This window comes from Phocoena sinus, chromosome 18, assembly GCF_008692025.1.
Source record: "Phocoena sinus isolate mPhoSin1 chromosome 18, mPhoSin1.pri, whole genome shotgun sequence".
NCBI lineage: Eukaryota > Metazoa > Chordata > Mammalia > Artiodactyla > Phocoenidae > Phocoena > Phocoena sinus.
The window spans coordinates 24489706-24514634 of NC_045780.1; the positions used below are offsets into that span (position 1 = coordinate 24489706).

The 24929-nt window shown below is 37.8% G+C and overlaps 1 protein-coding gene across 1 annotated transcript in view; it reads right to left on the reverse strand.

The window, feature by feature from the left end:
• Window positions 1-7545: 7545 nt before the first annotated feature.
• The window catches only part of DGKH (diacylglycerol kinase eta), a 178432-nt gene continuing 161048 nt past the window's right edge, over window positions 7546-24929 (reverse strand). Inside the window, exons 31-32 of the mRNA XM_032611105.1 lie at window positions 14396-21117; window positions 7546-14061 (exon numbers count right to left, since the gene is read on the reverse strand). Of these exons, the coding sequence (XP_032466996.1) occupies window positions 21034-21117 (84 nt within the window). The 3' untranslated portion in view covers window positions 7546-14061; window positions 14396-21033. The remainder of the gene's footprint in view (window positions 14062-14395; window positions 21118-24929) is intronic.

Sequence of the window (24929 nt, forward strand, 5' to 3'; positions counted from 1 at the left end):
GTTTAAATATTTACATAAACGGTGTCATGTGGTGTGTACATATTTGGCAATCTGCTTATTCTTTCACTCAACACTAAAAAATCCAACATACTGATTGATGCATGTTTATATGATTCATTGATTTGTATTAATAGACAAGTTTATTTATGCATTCTCCTTTTATTAAATGTCTCTATTTTTCATTAACACATTCTCGTACATATCTTTGTGCCCATATGTACATACCTAGGAGTGGAATCGTTTGGTCATAGACCAGAGGTATCTTCAACTAATAAGGTACTACCAAATAGGTGTCCAAGTGGTTGTACTGATTTACATTTCCATTTGCAGGGTGTACGAATTCCCATTTTCTTTTATCCTTGCCAAAACCTGTGTTATCACACAGTTTTACCAACCTGAGGGGTCTAAAATGATATCTCATTTTCCTGCATTTTTCTGACTACAGTATTATCGAGCATATTTTTGATGTTTGTTGATATTGCTTATTCTGAATTCCTTTGATGGAAGTTGCCTGTTCGTACAATTTGCCCATTTTTCTAATGGACTGTTTGCTTTCTGAAAATCATTTTATGTGAATTTTTACAGAAGTCAAAGCATCATATGAAAAGATCATTAGTCATTAAATAAATGCAGAGTAAAGTCACAATGAGATAACCTCACCTACTAGAACTTACCTATTAGAACCGCCTTAAAAACTGACAATACCAAGTATGATAAGGACAGGAGCAACAGGTACAAATACTCATTCATCAATGGTGGTATTGAAAATGGCACAGCAATTTGGAAAACCGTTTGGTAGTTTATTATAAAGTAGATATAGAGGCATATATCTACCATATGACCCAGCAATCCTATGGCATTTACCTGAAGGAAAGGAAGATACATGTTCATATAAAACGTCTACACAATTTTTTATGGTGGTTGTATTCATAATCACCCCAACCTGGCAACATCCCAATTTCCTTCAACAGGTGAATGGATAAACAAACTGGTAAACCCATATAGTGGAATCCTACTCAACAATAAAAAGGAAAAACTACTGATATAAGCAATGAGATGGATGATCTCAAAATATTTTTTATGCTAAATGAAGGAAGCCAGACTCTAAAAGCTATATACGTATGATTCCATTTAAATGACATTTTGGAAAAGGCAAAAATATACAGAGAAATATAGATCAATGATTGCCACAAGCTGTGGGAGGGGGGATGGGTTGACTGGAAACAGGCCTTTCAGAACGTTTTTGCAGATGAAATAAATATTCTCTACTTTAATAATAGAGCTGATTGTACAACTCTATGCATTTGTCAAGATTCATAGGACTGTATGGAATAGGATGCGGTTTCCTGTTTGAAAATTATATCTCAATAAACCTGACTGCTTGACATATATACACTAATATGTTTAAAATGGATAACTAATAAGAACGCACTGTATAAAAAAAATAAAATTCAAAACCTCAATAAACCTGACTTAAAAATAAAGTAAGTGATTTATAGGATATATGTATATATATTATATATACATGTATGATATGTGCTTATATATCATATATACATATGTGTATATATATAATAGATACTAATCCATGGTAGTTTTTATGTTGGAAAGTATTTTTTCCAGTCTGTGGTCTTTTAACTTTTGTATGTTGTTTACTATTGAACAGACACTTAACATTTTTATTCAGTGAGATTTTGAATCCTTTTTAAAAAATGGGCTATACTTTCTATGCCTTACTTAAAATAATCCTTCCATAGCCCAACAACACAAAATATTCTCTTATAATTTCCATTTTTTTGGTAACATCTTTATTGGAGTATAATCACTTTACAATGTTGTGTTAGTTTCTGCTGTGTAACAAAGTGAATCAGCTATACACATACATATGTTCCCATATCTCCTCCCTCTTGCTTCTCCCTCCCACCCTCCCTATCCCACCCCTCTAGGTGGTCGCAAAGCACGGAGCTGATCTCCCTGTGCTATGCAGCTGCTTCCCACTAGCTATCTCTTGTACATTTGGTAGTGTGTATATATGTCAGTGCCACTCTCTCACTTCATCCCAGCTTACCCTACCCCCTCCCCGTGTCCTCAAGTCCATTCTCTAGTCTACAGTATTAGTATTACAATTTTTTATAGTAGTCTTGAGATGTTTAGTATTCTTATTGTCAGCTTAATGGGCATTGGCTTCTGTCCTTTAATTGGTTGTCACTTTTGCTGAATTTCTGCAGGGATATGTATTGAACAAATTATAAGAGGTAAGTTTTATGCTCTGTTGCATATTTCTTGTTATTAATTTCCAACTTAACTGCACTGTGGTTGAGTCCCTAGTTTGTATGACCTGGGTTCTTTAAATTTGTTGACAATTGCTTGAAGCCCAGAAATCAGCCTTTCAAGCTCTAGTTTATTTTCTGTAAACTAGGGGCTGAGTGGAGAGGTTAGATCGGATCAGTGATTCCTAACCTTGGTCAAAGGTAAGAGTCATCCAGGGAGGGTGATCAAAATGGCGCCCTGACCCCTTCCCCAGAGATTCTACTTCCATAGGTCCTGGACACTTTTTAACATGCTTTTCAGATGATTCTTGGGAAGTCAGCTGAGCGTTGGAATCTGTTGAACCAGAGTTGCATTTTTAAAACTGTAGAACTATGGGCTGTGACCTGTTAGTGCAGTGGTTGGGCTGCCGTCTGTTTTTGTAAATAACGTTCTTTTAGAACACAGTCATGCCCGTTATTTACATGTTGTCTGTGGCTGTTTTCCTGCTGCAGTGGCAGAATTGAGTAGAACTGGAAAAGCCCCACATGGCCCACAAAGCCCCAAATATTTACTACCTGGCTTTTTACAGAAAAAGTTTGCTGGTTATAAAATCATTTTAATAGGTTGCAATTGGTATTTAAAAAAACAAAATAGAAAAGAAAATATTAAAGCACATTGCATGTGCATAAGTGCTGCTTTGTTAAACTTGTTAATATGTAAACGTATATGTTTATACATATATATGCACACACACATATGTATACATTTGTATATACTGGGAAAAAACGTATCTCTCACTGTGAGTAGCAGTCAAAAAAGCTAAAAAAAACCCTAAACGGTAAGATCTTTGGTCCCTTCCCTTTGCGGACCTTCTCTCAGTTGCTAGGGTGCTATGGCAGCGTGGACTGGGGTGGGAGGGAGGTCTAGGTGGGAGAGGAGACATGCAGAGAACGTGCTTTACTGACACCATGCTTCTAGGGGCTGCTTCCTACTTAGTAAGTCAGTGTCTCTCCTTTAAGGAAAGGTAGTGCTCAATGCCCATATTTATCCATAATGTCATTGCCAGAAGTAGGACCAACCTGAGTCGTGTGAGGGTGTGAGGACATTTCAGATGGGACTAATACTAAACTTACAGGGTTGTGATGAGGATTAAATGTACATATAGTGTCTCAAACTAAGAAGTGCTATACAATGCCAGGACGCTACAATTTTTCATCTGTAGCCTCTCATTCTTGTGGTTGGAATCCACACCCCAGCCATAGACAAGTTCCAGGATGTTACCAACCATAGCACTGATTGTCACATTTTGTGAATGTACTAGCGGTGGCACAAGGACTGAGGGAGACAAATATCAAAGCTAGAGCTAGGGAAGGAAAGACAGAGTCAGATTCTTGGACTACTGTGACAAGTCTTATTTCTAAAATAATAATAATAATGCAGAGAAATCTACTGTATTTAGATTTCCCAGTGAAAATTGAATTTCCTAGCACTATTCCATGGTCTGAATGTTTGTTGAAATCCTAATCCCCCAAGGTGATGATATTAGGCGGTGGGGCCTTTTGGAGGTGACTAGGTCATGAGGGCTATGCCCTCATCAGTGGGATTAGTGCCTCCCTCGTATAAAAGAGACTCCAGAGAGCTTCCTGGCCTCTTCCAACATATGAGGACAGAGGGAGAAGATGGTCCTCTGTGAACCAGAACACGGGCTCTCACCAGACACAGAATTTCCCAGTACCTTGATCTTGGACGTCTCAACATCCAGAACTATAAGAAATAAATTTCTGTTGTTTAAAATCCACCCAGTCTATGGTATTCTGTTACAGCAGCCTGAATGGACAAAGACAGACGATAAACTGTTAGCTGCCAAGATTAGGGAATTGACCTTCTGATTAATCAAGAATTATGGCTATATAAACAAATGACTAAAGAATTATTACAGAATAACATATAATTTGCCTTTTAAAGTATAAGTAATTTAATATGGTGACTCAGAAAGTCCTTCAGAATCAGGCAGTGTCTCAGGGTCACCATGGAGATGCATAAAAGTTTTGGTTACTAGTGACTTGTTTTTAAAAGGAAGCTGTATAACAAGCTTTCTTTGGAGTTCAAACTCTGATTCATTTGTTTCCTAATTTGGTTAGGATTCTGCATAGTTTTCCTTTATATATAGTCAACTGCAGAATTGAAGGGGACCCCAAGATGTTCTGGTCCTATGGTGAAAAAATTTTCTTCCCTACACAGAGTTCACATTCTCTCAGCCTCTGTTTGAACCCTTCTCTCAAAGGGGAACTCATTCAATGAGACAGTCCAGGGCATCTTTGGATATCATAGTTTTCCCTGTCAATTTCACTTGTTTGTCTCATTTAAAAGTATCCATCAATAGATGAATGGATAATAGTATGTGTGTGTGTACACACACACACACACACACACACACACACACAATGGAATACTACTCAGCCATAAGGGAGAATGAAATTTTGCCATTTGCAGAAACATGGATGGGGCTTGGAGGTCATTATGCTAAGTGAAATAAGCCAGACAGAGAAAGACAAATACTCTTTGATATCACTTATATGTGAAATCTAAAAAATACAACAAACTAGTGAATATAACAAAAAAGGAGCAGACTCAACCTAGTGGTTACCAGTGGGGAGAAGGAAGGTGCAATACAGGGGTGGGGGGAGTGGGAGGTACAAACTACAAGGATGCATTGTAATAGGCTACAAGGATGTACTGTAAAACATGGGGATGTAGCCAATATTTTGCAATAACTGTAAATGGAGCAGAACCTTTAAACATTGTATAAAACTTGAAAAAAATTCTTTTTTAATCTCAAAAATAAGGCTGAGCAATCAACATACCTACATCTTCCAGAACACACTAACAACCAATATTTTGTAATAGCTGTAAATGGGGCATAACCTTTTAAAATTGTATAAAAATATAAAACATTTAAAAAGAACTTACGCAAGTCCAACTCCCCGCAACGGTCCCTCAAATACTTAAATCAATTCTACGTACAACCTCATCTCCTCCCACCTCTACCCCCTTTCCCCAACCCTAAAGTTTCTCTTTTTCAAGCTAAGAATCCTCCAGTCCCTCAACTAATCCTCCTGGGGCAGCGTCTTGCCCCACTTTCCACTGAATGTAATAAAGATTGCTGTTCTTAAAGAAGAGTGCCTTATTAGACTAAGTGGCCACTTAAGGAACTGTTACCTCTCAGCTCCCAGTACACACTTTGATCGTCTGCTCTGCGATGCTGGGGTTAAGGCTCTTGCAATACAAATGGCATTGCTCCCTGCCAGCTGGTTTTCTACCCGCTCTGCCAATGGGCTACACAAGAGGGAAACCGGAAAGTGGGAGGGGAAAAAGCTTACTCTTCCTGTTTTGTTCACGGTTGCTGCCGGCGTCGCCTGGGCGCCAGTTCTCACCCTGGAAGGGCAGTGGGTCCCATTCTCCAGCCTAGAACCAGCTTCATCACACCCATCTCCCAGAAGCACCATCTGGAAAGCAACCCCTCCCCCAAGGTATGAGTCCTAGATCTGTGGAGCCCCTTTTCTGAGTCCCTGGGGGTCTTTCAGGACAACTTCATCTTATTTTTTTTTCTTGTGGCCTCTGCGCAGCTTGCAGGATCTTGGCAGTTCCCCGATCAGGGATCGAACCTCTGTTCCCTGAAGTGGAAGCACCGAGTCCTAACCACTGTACCGCCAGGGAATTCCCATAACTTCATCTTCTCTAATGGGTTCAAGCCACCAGATGAGGCTCCCAGATCTGTATTTCTTTCCCATGCCTCTCTCCAACATTGTCATGTATCTTATGGACATCCTACAGTCGTCTTAAACCCATGATGCCCGAATATGAATTTGACCAAGGTACTTTCCTTTTCAGTTGGTAGAAACCTGGAATTCTTTCCTTTTTGTTCATCCACCGCCAGTCTCCAAGCGCAGGCCATTTTCATCTCAGTATTTCTCAGATCTGTTCCCTCCTTTCCAGCTCCACTAAAACTGCCCTAAAGAAGTCCCTCAGGGCTTCCCTGGTGGCGCAGTGGTTGAGAGTTCGCCTGCCGATGCAGGGGACACGGGTCCGTGCTCCGGTCCGGGAAATCCCGCAAGTCGCGGAGCAGCTGGGCCCGTGAGCCATGGCTGCTGAGCCTGCGCGTCCGGAGACTGTTGCTCCGCAACGGGAGAGGCCACAGCAGTGAGAGGCCCGCGTACCGCAAAAAAAAAAAAAAAAAAAGAAGTCCCTCATTATCTGTTTCTTAGACCTCCAGCTGATCTTCCTGTCCTTAGTCCTCTGCAGGTCAATTCCACCCACGGTCAAATCTGATTGCACTGTTCTGCCCTCACCTACGCAAGTTCCATCTCCGGTCTCTTGCTGTACTCCTTTCATGCTTCAGCAACACCGAGCTGTACCCACCATGCTGTTTCGCTGTCTTCTGCTGCACTGTCACCCCTGCATCACACACACTTACTTTGCCTGGCTAACTGCTTGAAGACTCAACTCAAGGTCACGTATCCAGGAAGGTGCCCCTAAACCTCCTCTAAATCCTCCCTTCCTCTGTGCTCCCCACATACTTGGTTGCAGATTTTCATCACTGCACGTAACACTCTGTGTTACAATAAGCTTTCTTTCTCACTAGACAGGACTATTCATAGATCACTTCCACTGGAAACAACACCTGTCACATATTTGGTTCTTAACAAGTGTTTATTGGTGAACTTCAAGAACTCATTAAGGATAAATCGAATTATGTTTTTACCATGAATTCCCCCACGGGGTGGGATATTACTCAGCAATAAAAAGAAACAAACTATTGATACATGCAACAACCGGATGAATCTCAGGAAATTAGACTGAGTGAAATAAAGAAGTCACACCCTGTATGATTCCATTAATATAACACTCTTGAAATGACAAGATTATAAAAGTGGAGATAGATTAATGGTTTCCCAGGGTTAAGGGTGGGAAGTGGAGGTGGGAGGGAAGTAGGTGTGGTCATAAAAGGGCAACACGAGGTATCTTTGTTATGGGTCCATGTGATGAGAAAATGTTTCAGCATCTTGACTGTGTCAGTGTCAATATCCTGGTTGCAATATTGTACTATATATAGGCTTGCAAGATGTCATCACCAGGGAGAAATGGGTAAAGGGTACACAGGATCTCTCTCTCTCTCTCTCTCTCTCTCTCTCTCTGTTATTTTTTTACAACTATATGTGAATCTACAATTATCTCAAAATAAAAGGTTTAATTAAAAAAAAAGGGATTCCAACCAAAAAGAATGGAGACTTCACACATTGTCCAAATGCATTCTTTTTATTTGAGAAGGACGATCTCAAGGCAGGTGCCCTTTGGAAAGGGCATCTCTCATCATCATGTACATCGAGATCAACCATTACTCTCGGCAAAGTACAAAAATACACGCATCAGTGACTTTCATACAATAAATACATAATCATGCATCCCACAATAAAAGGCACAGAAACCTGGTCACTTAGTAGTCATAAAAATTACTAGCTACATTAACAAAGCCACCCAAATTATCAGTATAAGGAACTGTAACAATATATTCCAAAGGTGAAAACACATAAAACATCTTTAAAATAGTATGCAATAAATATCTCAATTGTATATATTTTAAAAATTATGCCATTGTAAACAGCATGTAAACAAACAAAACTCACGTTTTCTTACCATTATTAAAAGTCATTAGAGCTAAAGTTCTAACCTCTGCTCTGTCAGGTATATTTCACTGGCAAGTGTACTAAACAGTTTAAAGTTTCACTCTTTTCTGCAGCAAACAGAGCCCACTGTGTAATAGATAGATAGGATCTCCATCTTTCAGATACGAGTTTCAAAACAGACTACCAAAATGTAGTAAATTCTTATCTATAGATAATGCGGCAAAGGCTAGATCCCAACTGTCTTCTGCAATGCAAGGGACAAAAGGAACAATATTGTTAGGTTTTCAACATGATGATAAATAGGAGGTAAATCACGACTGATTATCTTTTTAAAAAATATTTATGTGGTTGCGACGGGTGTTAGTTGCAGCACGTGGGCTCCTTAGTTGTGGCATGTGAACTCTTAGTTGCAGCATGCGTGTGGGATCTAGTTCTCTGACCAGGGGTGGAACCTGGGCCCCCTGCATTGGGAGCTCAGAGTCTTAACCACTGTGCCACCAGGGAAGTCCCATGACTGATCATCTTTATTAAAAGGTAGAATGAATGTGCTGAATATGACGGTCAAGTGTCCAGCCTTCTGAGCCTCTTTCTTTTGTGGTCCTTTTACAACATCGAACGAAGAGTAAAGCTCTATCAAACTAAGAATTTCCTTTTGCTAGAGAACATAGAAATGGTTGATACTTTATACTGATGGAAAACGGTGACTTCCAAATATGCCTATCAAAATGTAAATGTACATACAAGTAAGGTTTTCTCCATACTTATCGACAATGGTTTTTTCCTTCTCATAAAGGAACCCAATTGCCTAACCATCAATAAATATTCAGAGAAGTTAATTTTTTATAACTCACATATTTTTATTTTGTTTCATCTATATATCAGTGCATTGTGGCACAAAAATACCAGTAGTAGATTTACTATATGCTTAGATAAGTATGCTACCTGTTAAGTAGTATTACTCCCTACTCCCCATTAAAAATAACTGAGGTGGAAACATCAACCCATAACTTCAAGTGAAGCCTTTGAAATATACCAGAAAGCACTATTTACTTTTTCCCTCTACTGTGGGTTCCCAATGTATACTTCATATATTTTGGTGTGTGTGTCATTAATGAGGATATATGCCTTCCTAAAATGGCCTTAAAATTGAACTTGTGTCCTACAAACTCATTAGTCACTTGGATCGCACATAGCACCTATGGTTGTGGAAATGGGGTTCTACAGGATTGATGAAAGATGTACTTGACAAGTGATGGTCAAAAATTATTTGTGGTTGACCTGAAAATACAAAAACTGTGGACATAAGAATGGGATTACTTAGTTATGACACAGAATTTAGTTTTTTGGGTGGAAGGTGACCACTTCCCTGAAAAAATCTGAGGAATACTACTTGATTTAAAAACATGTCCTCCCAATTTCTTAAACAAACTGTAGAAGAATAATCGTGAAAACGAACTTGAACTCTTTCAGACAAGAGCTATGTCTTATTTTCTTTGTATCCCCAGCATTAATCAAATGTCAAGTGTAGAGCAGGTAGAAAAATATCTATTAAGTGAGTGAAATAAGAGGCCATTTAATTACATGCAAATTTTGGATTTATAAGTTTTAAAATTATTGACTTTAAAGGGCTGTTTTATTTTTTTTAGGGCGGGGCCATGCCAGGTGGCATGCAGGATCTTAGTTCCCTGACCAGGGATCGAACCCATGCCCCCTGCAGTGGAAGCGCAGAGTCCTAACCACTAGACTGCCAGGGAATTCCGATAAAGGGCTTTTTATGTTAACCTTTATCATAATTTGGAGACATGGAAGAACGCCTTTATAGAATCACAAAAGAGAAAACAAACCCTTAGGTAATAGTTTTTAGTCTTTATGTTCTATATGGGGTGATAGCAGTGGCAAACAAGCCTTCTTATATTTGCATAATAAAAAATGAAATAATCATTAACTATAGATGACCTGATATTGCACAAATTCCGTCTCTATCTCTGGTTGAAAACTATTTTTCAGAAACTTACACTTTCATTACCTTTTTAAAAATTCTTTCTCAAGTCTCATTATTTTGTGTAGGTAATTAGTGTATGTATTTATGTAGATTGTATACACTGAATACCTGCCAAAGAGAGAGATCATCTTTAGGGCATATTTACGGATTATGAATAAGAAGAAGTCGGCAGTTATGTGAAAATTTACTAAGCTTCAATTTTAGAAACAAGAATTCAGATTTGGTAAATATTTCTCATGAATAGCTAACAAATGATTATCCTTCACAAAGCAACTGCTCTTCCCTGCTGTTTCTCTTCTGTTGCTTCTCCCAGAGTCCATGCGGGCTTCTGAATACACATCCCCCTCATGTGGACTCTCAGGGAAGTCTAAGCGTTCATTTGTGAAAGTATAAAAACACAAAGAAGTTTGGGCGCTATATTACCTTCATTCACTCAACATTTATTAAAGTCCTATTACGTGCTAGCTAGACACTGAGACTACAAAGAGAAATCCAGTTGTGGGCAAGCAGATATATATATATATTGAATTACTGAAATGTGATATATATATTTTGAATTATTGAAATGCGATGTTATTTTAATAGAAGAAGTTTCAAGAGACTATGGAGCACGGATGAAATACTTAACCTGCCTGGGAAGTCAGGTAGAGTGTCATAGAAGGTAAAATTTGAACTGAGTCTTGAATGAATTGATCTACAGCATGTGATTATGCCAAAGCACTGAACTGTGAGAAGTTCCAAACTCCTGGGTTACGAAAGGTCTCTAGAGGAAATGGTGGGTGACAATGCTAAAAGTGGTGGGAAGAGGCAAGGTCATGGAGACCCTTATCCATCACGCTAAGGAGTTAGGTTGCCATGCTGTAAAGGAGGGAGAGTCTAGTTAAGAATTTTTAGCAGAGGCATGACAGAACAAATCCGTGTTTTAAAAAGACCAATCTGTCCACCATGTGGAAGATGGACTAGAGGCAGGGGAGAATGAAGGTAAGAAAACTGGTCGCTGAAAAACTTTGGCAAAAGCATAGGAGAGGGGCTTCCCTGGTGGTGCAATGGTTAAGAATCCGCCTGCCAATGCAGGGGACATGGGTTCGAGCCCTAGTCCCGAAAGATCCCACATGCGGTGGAGCAACTAAGCCCGTGCGCCACAACTACTGAGCCTGTGCTCTAGGGCCCGTGTGCCGCAACTACTGAGCCTGCATGCTGCAACTACTGAAGCCCGCACGCCTAGAGTCCATGCCCCACAACAAGAGAAGCCACCGCAATGAGAGGCCCATGCACCGCAACGAAGAGTAGCCCCCGCTCGCCACAACTAGAGAAAACCCGCACACAGCAAAGAAGACTCAATGCAGCCAAAAATACATAAAGTAAATAAATTTAAAAAAAATTTAAAGCATAGGAGAGAAAAATGGTAAAGGTTTGTACTGATAAAAGTCTGAACCAAGGCATTAGCGCTTTGCTTTACTGCAACTAATTAGAAATACAACATAAAATGTCAATTCAATTTTTGAGATGGACAAAAAATAAAATATGCAACTGTATAAATAGTAAAAAAACACTTTGATATAGAAAAGGCTTTGGCTTATACAATTCCAAAGCAAGATTAAGTTAAGCCTGTGTTTTGTTCCGTATTTTAGCTTATGAGTGTCTTGGCAGAAAAACACAATCACATAATGTTGCTATGAGAACTGTGTCATCTCTCAAAAGCTTTCTGAAAGCTTTTCAAGTAAAAGGAGGCAAGGAAACAAAAGAACTGCTCAAGTTTGCAATTCTTTCATGCTCATCATTATGTATATTTAAAAATTGCTGCAAAATGGAAATCTGTAAACAGGGTAGGGTCTAATTAAAGTGATAATTAATTTTAATTATACTAAGGTCAACTGTATATCAGGTCATTGCAGGAAGCAAATTTCCAGAAAAATAATTTTTTCCCATCACTGTACCAAATCATTCTGGAATCATCATTTAGAGATCTGTTATTATGAAAACTAAGTTGTGCCATTAAGACAGATCAAAATATATGCAAATGAGCTCTGATTCAGTCTCTTCCCTTATGTCGTGCAGCTTACACCCTCTTAAAATTCCAGCATTTTTAGGGGAGGGGGATGTAGCAGGAGCTCCAATGTCGTAAATAAATACCAGATTTAGCAAGGAAATCTTTAAGTCAAGGATCAGTGACTGAATTCAAATGTTAGGGAAAAATAAAGTCAATATTCATTTACCCTTATCTATATTTAATAATTTTAACTAGGTTGTTCGAATTTTTTCCCCTTAATTGTACTTAGATTTCCATTATGGTAATGATTAAGACAATCTCTAGCTTAGTTTCTTTACAGGAAGTTTTGAAGGTACTTTGCATGGGAGAGTACCATTCCATGGCCAGAGAAGGTAGATAGTGATGCATGCTTCAGATCAAACAGCAAGGAAACCGTTTAGAATTCACGTAGTATAGAAAGTAAGTGACGTCACAGAGTAAAACAAGGTAAGGGAGTCCGGGTATTCCTTTTTTAAAAACGCTGATTTAAAGAGACATTTTCCTCTTTGGGGAGTTAATCTAAGAAAAGATGTGAAAGTGTTAGCTAAAAAAAAAAAAAAAAATATATATATATATATATATTTATTTATTTATAAAATTGTTGTCTGGGGTGAGTGTAAAAAAATTAAGTTACTCTAAATTTCTGAAGATTTTAGAAGTGAGTTTTTAGCCTATACTAAAATGAGTAATACGAACCTGTAGTACACAGATGAACATACCCATAACCTTCTCTGGTGCTGACAGTACTAATGTAACTTCACTCATTTTAAAAATGAACAGGAAGGGATATTAATTTGGGCTTTTAATTTTCATGTGATGGGATAAAGTCTGGGAAGCTTTTCGACACATCTAAAATGACAGTGGGAAAGAAGTAGTAACTTTAAGTATGATTCACACTTACCTAGCTCCTTTTGTAAAAGAAAAATTAACAAGTACTTATAATTGATAATATTGTGTGCCATTTCTAATCAGGGAAACCAAGGCGCCAAAACATCTAGCTCGTAGTAAGGACACACTGAGCCAGCGCCAAAGTCAGTTGAGGAACCCAAGAAACCTAAACCATATTCCCATCTCCAGAATCACAGAATTTAGCTATTTATAATATTATAAATTTGAATACTTTTTTATTGTTTCAAATGAAAGGAAAATCCATCCTTGCTAACAAATTTCAAGGCTCTAAGCCTTGAAAGGTTCATGAAAATCAATCTCTTTACTCTGTATGGTCTGGTCTGACCTACATTTACCAGAGTTCTTCTTTGGGAAGTTGCTAAGCCCTTCTGACTAGTTCTCCCTACATCACTTACTAAGTTGAGAAAATACAGACATTTGCCTCATGTAATAAACACAAATGATCAGGTTATCCAAACTACCTGCTTAATTGACTTCCAAATTTCAACAGTAGAATGGGCTCCCTAAACTCACTGGTTATTTTGAAAAGATACAGATGCAATCCCAGACTTCACCAGTGTGACATTTTTTTTGTTTTTTGTGGTTTTGTGCTCACCATACATCTCACATGCTTTGCATTTTTATAATATAAACTGAAAGATACCTATGTTCAAACTCTCGATTTCCAAAACTTTCACAAATTACCAAGCTCCTTTTTCCTTTAATTTCCATATAATGTTTCTCATATATTTTCTTTTTTCCTGCCTTCAATAATTGCTTGTGCAACAATAAAATTAATATAAAACTATGTCTTTTAAATTCTAGTAAATTAATTCTTAATCTTCTACTATAGTTCTTAAATAGCTTACATTTCATCTACTGCTTACACTGTAAACCAATAAAACAGTTGAATTTAGGGCTTATTAAAGTGATTTCTTTGGTATATGACACAGCCTCATGGTAAGTCAGAACAGTTATTTTTCTTCCTTGAAAACGTGATTTTATTCTGTGTGGCATGTTGTGCTATTATGTTTAACATTTTTAGTTTTTTAAAAGTTGAATAGACAATATTTTCAAACAGAAAGAATTCCAAACTCAATTAAAATCTCACTGACTTAATTGACAGAAACAGACAAACCATTATTCCTCATAGGTACTCTGACTAAAGCAGCCCAGAGTCAAATGCAAACCTGTTAAAAATACACACCCTGGGCTTCCCTGGTGGCGCAGTGGTTGAGAGTCTGCCTGCCAATGCAAGGGACACGGGTTCAAGCCCTGGTCTGGGAAGATCCCACGTGTCACGGAGCAGCTGGGCCCGTGAGCCACAAATACTGAGCTCTGCGCGTCTGGAGCCTGTGCTCCGCAGCAAGAGAGGCCACGACAGTGAGAGGCCCGCGCACCGTGATGAAGAGTGGCCCCCGCTTGCCACAACTAGAGAAAGCCCTCGCACAGAAACGAAGACCCAACACAGCCAAAAATAAATAAATGAATAAATAAATTTATAAAAAAAAAAAAAAAAAAAAAAAAAAAAAAAATACACACCCTGAAACCTAGAGCTGGAGGTATGTGAAATTTGGAGGGTTCCAGATTTTTAATGTTCATTCAAATGTCATATTGGCAGTATAATCAACTGAGATCTCTTTTACAACGAAAATTGAAAATTTACTACAGAAAAGCAGTCCTGACTTGAAGATAAAATATATATTGGCAAAATACAGCATGATGAATCCCTTGGTTACAGTAAATACTTAATATTGGTGATTTCATTTTTGGCTTTATGCCTTTTTCCATATTTATTTTAAACATGAATTTTTTTTTTTTTAACAAACTCCCTATTACTTTTCAGTTATCTATGATGGTAAAGAATCAGATTTTTACACGGAAAAAAACTGGGCATCTGTTTGACAGAAATGAGTACTTCAAGTACGTAAGTAAATCATTAACAGAGCTGTTACACTCTAAGCAACAGCAATAACAAAGAAAAGATCTAGAATAAGCGTTTTGTATAAAGATTACATTTCACGACGTAATAAATAAATGCACTGATTTATACAACTTGTAAAAACCTTCTACTGATGGTTATGAGTAATACTGTCTATTACTGACTTTGCTGATATCAGCACTGCCTCGCATAGAGTTTCAAAAGGTAAAAGACTTGCCCCCAAAGCCACAAAATATACAAAGCTGGTTTGTTATTAAATACTTTGTCTGCCAGAAGTCCTACAAACTAAAATACATCTTGGCAGTTTGAATCACCAGCGTGACCAGTTTTTTGGTATAAAAAGATAAGAAAAATTTTAATATGAAAATTAATAAAACCAGTAAAAGGAGAAACCTGTTGTATAAATAGACATTTTAATGTAAAACTGAGACTTTCATTTCACTTAAGAGGAAGAAAAAATTCGATACAACTTACTTGAAGATTTGAAAATAATTATATTTTCCCAGCTCTAGATAAATATATTACTCCAATTTATTAGTCATCTTCAATATACAATATATAACTCACAAAACTGGGAATGTTACAACGCCAAAACCTTTCACAGCACTAGTTACCAGTTACCAGAACTGTAAGAAATCTTTAGCTACATATCAGCTTAATACTTAGAATATAGAAACAGATATGGCTAAGCAGTGGCAAACAATAGTGCAAACAGTAAGGACAACAAAATATATTTGTTTTCCTTTTTAGCTTGAATATCTAACTGCATTATCCTACTTCAGTGGCATTATCAACTGAGTATGAAACTTACGTTAATCCATTGAGAAAGTAACCCTATGTTCCTTTAGGTTTGATTAACTTGCTCTTGAAATGCAGTTCTATGAAATATCCAGACTATTCATAAATTCCTATACAATGAATAAATTGTAGCTAAGATGAAATATTTTATGTGGAGTTTTTATAACGTTTAAGTAGTGGCTTGGTTTCTATTTTTCCAACTAAAACTTGGAAGTACATACAAAATTAAGAGGGAGAGGATATAAATATATGTAAATAGAATCTTAATTACATAAAGGGAATTAACCTGTTCATCTATATTAGTAATATGGGGTTTTTCTTAAACATCGTTACTGAGTTTAAGGCAGCCTCAGTTACTCTGTTAAACTTCTTTTCCTGAAAATAACAGAAAGAAGTATACAAATAGGTACAGTCCAGCTGTCTTTTTATCTCTCCGTTCTCTGTCACGATAAACCTTTACAGTTTTTTATTCTAAAGGAGATGTCTCTCAACAAAACTTGGAGGAAATAAAGAGGAAACAATAATAACAATAAAAATGAATGCTTTGTGTATTAGAAAAATCAATAATCATTGCCTCTTTAAAGTTTTGCTTGTTTCTTTAGAAGGCATCCTATTGCAAGGGCAACGTATTCCCCAACTGACACAGAGATTGCTATACAAGAGTCACTGGGGAGATGCCATAGCAGAGAGAAACAAGCCCCAGGCCCCATGGCACTTGGCGTGGGGCAGTGAGGGCAGAGGCATGGCAGCCAAGCTCTGGAAACCACTTGGGAAGCTATTCCATTGACCAATAATATTGAGGAATCTTCACTTCTTACTCTTTTCAGCTGATTTAAAGAACTGCCACTAATATCATCAATCTCTAAACCCACTGTTTCATCCAACTTGCATTTGAAAAATGCAAGATAAGTTCATTTTGGAAGGAGCGAGCAGGAGAGATCCTAGATGTCAAGGTTGAAAGATGTAATGTTTCTACAGCTTAATGAAAAGCGGTATCTTTAAAGAATTCATATCTATACAACAGAAAAGTCCACTATGTTGTCAACCCAGTGGGAGATAATAGGTAATTCACTTTAGAAATGATGTAGAGACGTTTCCACTCTAATTTTCTAAGTCATAGTTTTGCATGGGTATTTCCTTCCTCAATTCCTGTTACAAATAACTTCTATGGAGATTAAAGTAGTGGTCTCTTTATTCATTAAAATTAGCTAAAGAATATCTAGGCAATAATGTTTTGGTCAATTATATAACTATGTAAAAATTAAGTAAAGGCTTACTGACCATATGTCACACTCGGACAGATCTTATTATAGAATTAAATAATTTGTATTTTGAGGGTCAAGAATATATTATTTTTCAGGCACTATTTTAAGGAATTATTAACTATCTGAAAATCAGGATAAGTTAGCATAATAAGAAAGCCAGACTTTAGTCTAGCAAAACATGCCTTCTTTTAGGGTCTTAATGACACATTCACTTTACTTGTAATCATTTTGGGTCTCTCTCTTTTTTTTTTTTTTTTTGTATGCCTAATGATTCATTTAATGTGTGCATGCTGCTATGTGTCCTCAAGCATGAACTATGTCAATAGGATAATCTATTGATACACGAAAGTGAGAAGTACAAGTTGTTGGAGATCAACCCGGTCTTCACTTATCTCAGTACATATTCTTCTGAAATGTTCCCTGTGACTTAAGTTGTGAACAAACGAGAACGTCACACGAGCAAATTCAGATTGTTAGTGACTTAGACGTGGGGTGAGGGGCTGGAGAGAGGCCAGTTGTGTTGGCCAATCTCCTGTGTGCCACCTTATCTACCAAAATATAACCAAAATATATACTGGGTAGGTAGGGCTCATCTAGAACCTGGATTAGGAATAAGGATTGAGAAGAAAACTCAGCTGGGTGATGAATGAGTTTCAGCTCATTTCTGGGACTAGTTGGAGAAGGGATAGGAAACACTGGGTTGGACAGCAAGCTATTCTGAGAAACTTCAAAGACCTCAGATCCCTCCTAGCTAGGAGGGAGAAAAATGCATCTAGGCCAGGGCTAATCACCCAACAAATCTTATTAAAAGGAAGATTTTGACTCAACAGGGCTGGAATGGATTCTGCATTTCTATAAGCTCCCAGGTGATACGGATGCTGCTGGTGCGTGGACCACATTTTGAGTAGCAATGATGCAGAGCAGTGCTATCCAGTAGAATTTTTGCAGTGATGGAACTATTCAACATCTGTATTGTCTACTATGGCTACTGAGTGATTGAAATGCTGCTAGTGCAACTGAGAAACTAAATTTCTAATTAAATTAACTTTAAACAGCCACATGGAGCTAGTGGCTACAATGTAGGACAGCACAGATCTTAGACATTCAGGGATCACCTCTTCTCAGCCACAGCAATATATGTGATGGTCCTCAAATGATCTAATCCATCAATTCATTTAGATTAGTAACTTTCCTTTTATAAAATGCAAACTGTAAAATCAGTTTCTTTACATTGTTTTCTTCCTAACACTTGGCTAGATGACCCACAGTGGGTGCTAAGGTGGGGCAAGATAAAAGGAGTCCGTTTGTAGTGGGACAGTTGATGAGGAAAGGGTAGTACGTGGCAGTGAGAATTTGAGCAACCATCTCTATTGGGCACGTGGAAAAATGGGAAGCCAGGAAGTAAGCAAGAAACTCAGAAAGTGAGGTGGAGGGACAGATGGAAGAGAAAAATTGAGTACTCTGAAATTTTATTTGGGCCTGACCCTGTCCCTTTCTTGACAAGTAAGTTGTTCCTCAGGAAAACGAGCAGTGAAGGAAAATGAAAGGAAGTGGATGTGAGCTGTGATTCCCCTCCGGCCCTCCCAAATTATCTACACGCAGGAGAGTCTGGTGGGGAGGAAAGACGGCAATTACAGCTGGCAATCAGGCCCAGGCTTGAGCTTCTCACCTCAGCTTATGCATGGACCAAGGTGCAGAGGCCCCACCTGCACTCCCCAGAGCTGGGATCAGGCCACGTGGAGAAGCTCTTCCTATCTTTGCTGTAACCCCATCTGCCATGAGAAGCTGATTCCTCTGCGAGGCTGACAGTGGCCTCTGGAGGCTCTGAGGGCACCATCCTGGCAAACAGGCGTGAGTGATGTCCTCTGGGTCCTACATAGCTATGCACAGACAATGCATACAGTGAAAAATGTTCTTATTCAAAACCCATTTGCTGGAATATTCTAGCTAAGGATTCTGTTAACTGAGGTTCAACATATATAACGGATGTTACTCAAGAGTGAAAAAGCAACATCAAATACAGAATCTAATCATTTACATCTTACTCTTAAATTCTGAACATGGGATAACTAGATAATCTTTCCTATTGGCAAAGGAGAATTTGGGGAGAGTGAAAATCGGTAACGATTTTTGCATTAATTCATTCTTTTCTAGGATTTCTTGCCTCCTTGCCTCCACCTTTCCTTTTTTTTTTTTCTTTTTGTGGACGGGGATCCGCAATCTCAGAGAGTTCTGAGAACACAGGGAAGTGCTTGAAAGAGCAGGATACTTTGCAGGGTGAGGGACTCTAAAAGGGACTGGAAAGGAAGACCTTTGATTTCATAGGCGTGGATAACATTAAAATTAACTGAGTAGCTCTTTGCCCTTTTAAGCTACCTGATACAATTCGCTTTGGAAAATTTCCATTTATTCACAACTTAGGTAAAATATATAGTCAGACACACTTGGTCAGGAACCTGTCAAGTTTCATTTATTTTTCAGATGCCCAAATTTCGTGATTTTTACTAGAAAATACTCAAGTTATAAATAAGGATAAGCATCAAATATTTAAACCCTTTTGATATAATTAAATTATATGTCAGACAATAGCTCATTTTAAATGTTTTCCCATCGATATTTCCCTTTAAGCATCTGGAAAATAAATGTCTAGAAAACATCAGTGAGAGTATAGTTCAGATTATATGTACACAAGTGTGAATGTACATATAAATGTATATGTGCATATATGTATATCTTTTGAGCACCTACCTAGAAGGCTACTTTATGAAAATTGTTAACCACTGGGTCAGTACCCTGTTTACTTCTCTTATATAGAAGATTTTTAAACATTAGAATTAATTTTCTGGTATATAATGTCTAAAGAAAATTTATTTAAGGACATTTTTGTGACTTTTTGATATGTATGCCTTTGGCTTTCAAAGATTTTGATCATTGTAATGTTGACTCCTCATGCGCTAGACTGAAGTGTAGTGGTTTACAAAAAGGAAAATAATATCTACCTGATAGGATATAAGAATTAAGTGAGATAATAATAAATAATGGTAAGCCCTTAAGAAAAAATTTAAATCTCTTTTGTTGGGAAGTTTGTGTCAGGAGTCCCTTTAGCCAGTGGACGAGTCTGGGTGGCCAATCAGTATACCAATCCCAGTTGAGACGTTGGGGAAATTCCTGGATGTCAACAGTCTGCTATATTATAGATGCAAACAGAGTATTAAATAATTATTTAATTGAAATGAAAAATTTAAAACAGAATGTGGGAATTTGGGTACGGAGAGCTATAATAAGTTTTGTTAGGCAACAGAACATATAATTTTATGAAAATATCCAGAGAATTTTCTTAATGTGCACACCTACTGTTTATGATAGGTTGGTATAAAATTGGCTTGCATAAGATATATATCATTTGTTGATTAGGGCACAGACACATGTTCACAAATTCTTAGATATAGAATATTTATGCAAAATTCCACATCAAAGAACAGAAAAGTGCCTTTAGCCAACCAAAAGGTACTTAGGTAGTAATAAATTAAATTCCATTAAAACTGACATTAAAGCTAAGTGTTACATATTAAATGTGACATGCAAGAAACAGAAAGACAATTCAGGCAGGAACATCGTGCATTAAGATTTGCATTCATTCATAGTATTTGAGGGGTTTTAACCATATTCTTTGACCACTGAGAGCTAGGAATCTGAGGTGATACCAATTCAAAACACCACTTAATTTACATCTTAGTCTTCTAGCCAGTGATTTTAAGTAAGAAGCCAATGCCTCCAATAATGAAACCCAAGAAATTTCAGCTACATATTGTTATGTGTTTGCATGGTAAGAACATTCCATCTGACCAGGTTAAAGGAAAGTAAACATTGTGCAATTCCACCTTTTGGACAATGCAATTGTCTCAGATTCCTCCCACCTTTTTACTAATATGAGCATATTTGAATGTGTCAGGTTTGCACAATAAGAAAATGGCTTTGTGGAATGTATTTTTTTGGCACAAAATATTTTCTAATACCTCAAATCAAAATTTTCACCCATATCAAGCCGTAGAGGTGTGTCAGTGGTGCTTACTTATCTAGGCAGAAAACTACAAGAACAGCCAATGGCTCCCAAGGACTTTGTATTAAGTAGCAATTACTTTCCTTCCAAGGAACAGCACCAATATGATTACACCTCAGACTGGGGGTGTGCTCCTTCCAAGCTCTTTAATTCCCTGGAGAATTCGCTTCATATGACCCACTTTCGGTATCCCCAGGTCCTAAAAATAAAAAAAAAGGAAAAAAAGGTAGAAGGAAAGAAAAAAGAAAGAGGAAGAAGTTTACTGACAAGAGAAAAACTGAGGATTAAATATTTAACTAGCTAATAACACAGTTAGCATTCAGCTCATTCATTTTAGTTTACATTCAATGATTTAGGAAGTAAAAGTTAGAAAAGTAAGTTTATAAAACCAAAAAAACCCTGACATTAAAAAATTGCCGACCAGTAAAAAAATCACATCTTACACAACTCTTAAATGTAACATTCTCATAAGTTATACACAAGGGCAATTCTTTAAGAGTCAAAATTACTTCCTCTTTTTTCTTCTTCTTTTTTTTTTTGCTTTAAAAAACACAGGTCCGGGCTTCCCTGGTGGCGCAGTGGTTGAGAGTCCGCCTGCCGATGCAGGGGACGCGGGTTTGTGCCCCGGCCCGGGAGGATCCCACATGCCGCGGAGCGGCTGGGCCCGTGAACCATGGCCGCTGAGCCTGAGCGTCCGGAGCCTGTGCTCCGCAACGGGAGAGGCCACAACAGTGAGAGGCCCGCGTACCGAAATAAAAACCCAAAAAAACACAGGTCCTTTTGTGATCTCTGAAAGAAGTGCCATGTGACACCAGGGTATCCACAATTAGTCTTAAAACAGCTATACATTTCCTTGCTAAAATATTAAACTTACAAGTGAGGCCTGATCCTCAGGGAAGACTCCAGTGCCCATGACCTAAATGTGGAATCCAAATGCATTTGAACTTGCATTTAGAGCCTTTGATTTGAGTGAAATATTTACATATTCCTTATACTTTGTAATGTATAAGTATAAACAATTACATAAACATTGGTATGTATCTGTGGGTTGATGCTTTTCCTCAAAACACTTTTGACTCCTTCCCCTCAGAATTCTTGTTTCTTAAAGGACTATCTTCCTAAAAAAGAACCAAGGAGCCAATGTTTAGTTTTCAGAAATGAATGGTGATTTCAGAGTGTGCAGCACAGAGCAGGAGCTTGGCGAACAAATACCTGTTGCAGTGATAAATGAGACCCATCCAAGATAGCCACAGTATGCACTGTCTGAAAAACTAAAAGAGATGGTGAAGGCCTCCCTATAGCTTCTTTAAGCGTAACGGGCATAATCAATTTGTGTGAAGTCAGACAACTTCTTCACAAAACAAAGAGTGTGAAATATTTGAAAACTAGGAAAAAGATGACTTTCAAAGCAGCCTAGAAAATATAAGGCACCACAAGGTTATTTGTCTGAGAAGATACACGCACACACGCGCGCACGCTCTCTCTCCCATATAGTTTATGATCTCCTTGAATTCTATAGCAGCAACGCTACTGATGATTCTGAATCCTTCTGGAAAATACTCCTTCCACAGCCAGTGCTCTTTCTGAGCTTGAGATAATGTCAGGGTAACATTTTTACAATATTTAACTGACCCTGAAAAATATTTGCTCATATGATACCAGGTCATCCGCAATTAGTCTTTAAGGCAACTATACATTTCCTGAGTGTGTGCTAAAACAGCAAACTTGAAAGCAAGGCCAAACCCTACAGGAAGATAGAAAGGCAGATGCATTTAGATTCTTTGATTTGAGTGGCATATTTTAATGTTCTTTATACTTTGTGATAACATAGTTATCTGATTAAGAAATATCTTTAATATTAAATATTTTATTTTAGGCCATGTGCCCACTGTATTCTCAAGAATAAAAACTTCTTTGAGAGATGCAGACTCTACCCAGAATTATTATTTTGGTGTCTCGAGATGAATGTTTTCCCTAGAGTTACACTAACTTCTTAGCTATATTTTCTTTAGTTTGAGTTCAATACATTCACATCTTCTAGGAGTTAGGCTGTGATAAAGTTATGCCATGATGTTATGTATTTATTTTTATCATATTCTTTAGTGTTGACTTTTTCTTTCTTTGGATGAATAGCTTTAACTTTGCAGAGGCATGCTTTGTAGATACTGTTATCCTTCTACGCACACATATACAACTTTCCAAATGGAGAAAACAAAAAACCAACCAAACAAAACCCCTGTGTCTTTACCATTTGCTTTGTTACCCCTCACTTTTTCCTTCTGCCTTCTAGGAGGTAAAATAATGCAATCAGTTTATTTGTCTGTTAAAACACATTAGCGACAGTTCCCCTTTCCCACCTTTAGACTGTCACATTGCTACCTCTAGTTGTTTTGATGATAGGGAAGTAACACCTGAGCCAAGATCTGAGCAGAGTTAGCCAGGTGACGGGGAGGGGGGGAAGCATACCATAGGAGGGTACACCCTTAAGGTGAGAGAGGTCAGTATTTTTAAACAAATGAAATAGGGCCAGGGTGGAAGGGTATATAGCCCAGCAAGGGCCAGTATTCCATAGCAGGTTGACTATATAGGCAGACCTTGTAGGCCTCCCATAGATGCGAGTCTTTATTCTAACTGAAATGGGAAGCCACTAAAAGGTTTTAAGCAGAAAAGTGATACACCTGATGTTAAAATGTCACTGTGCAATGTGGACAATGGACGAGAGAGGGCACGAGTAGCAATGCGAGGGCCAGTTAGGAAGCTACTGACCTTACACAGGCAAGAGGAAGGACTGTGGAAAGGAGAAAGAGAAATGTATGGAGATTAAAGTCAAACTTTGTGATGGGTTTAATGAGTTAGGGGGGAAACGATAAGAAAAAGGAAGGTGCTAAATACGACCTTGGGTTTCTCTAGCTCACATCCCTGAGTTGCTAAGATGTAGAGCACTGGAGAAGGGGCAGAATGGGAGTAGGACAGGAGAGTAGAAGTTTGGTGTGGACACGTTAAGATTGACATCCTGTGTGATGGCCAAGTAGCAAGTAGAGTTGGTGATATGATCCTAAAGTTTACAAATGAGGTCACAACCTTGTGAACCACTGATATATTCAGACAGTATTCGAAGCAATGGGAATGGACAAGATTACCTAGGGAGTAGGTAACCCTTCACCAACATTAAGAGACTTTCCTCTGAAAGGTCTGCTCCCCCGTACAGCTATAACCGCAGAGCACAAGGAGAGCTCGTTCTCTAGCTCGGTTTTGTTCCACTGAAGGCTCTTTCTGTAAAATTACTTTCCTTTCCCATTGCCCCACACCCTGTTTTAGAACCAAAAGAGTTAAAATGGACTATGTCAATAAAACTTCTAAAAGAAGTTTTAAAGGAAAGAATGTAATTTGCATAAAAAATACAAACAACAAAAAAGTCTCATGAAAAACTAAATAGAAATTTTACTAACATAATTCTTAATCAGCAGCTCCTTTGTACTCTTATTTTTTTTCCAGCCAGGTCCTATCAGTCTAACTTTGACTTTTCTGTGTGAGCTTTGTTTTTTCACTCTGCAAATAACTGCTTCACTCACTGTGTGTGTATGTTTATATATGTTTGTATGTACATATATGTAACATATACATGTCTATTTATATACACACACAGCCTTTTCCTTGAACATATGACTATTCACGGCAAATGGAATGCAAGCTTCTAGAGGGCAGATGCCACCTAGAGAAGCTGGCATAATATATTAATCAGTAGCTAGTCAATAAATATTGCTGCCTGCCAAGGATATCAGAAGCTACACAAATATGTTCCATGGAATGATCCTCTACATTTATTTTTTGGTGTATTCAAGTGTTGAAGTCAATTTTTACTTTATGAATTGTAACACTATATATTTTGCTATGTTCCAGATTTGGGACTCTCAACTAAGATGATCAGTTAATCTATTATTTTATTATTATTCTGGCTAAAAATGTTTAGGTATAAGTGGTGTCTACTTTGGATGTGCTAAAACTTTATGA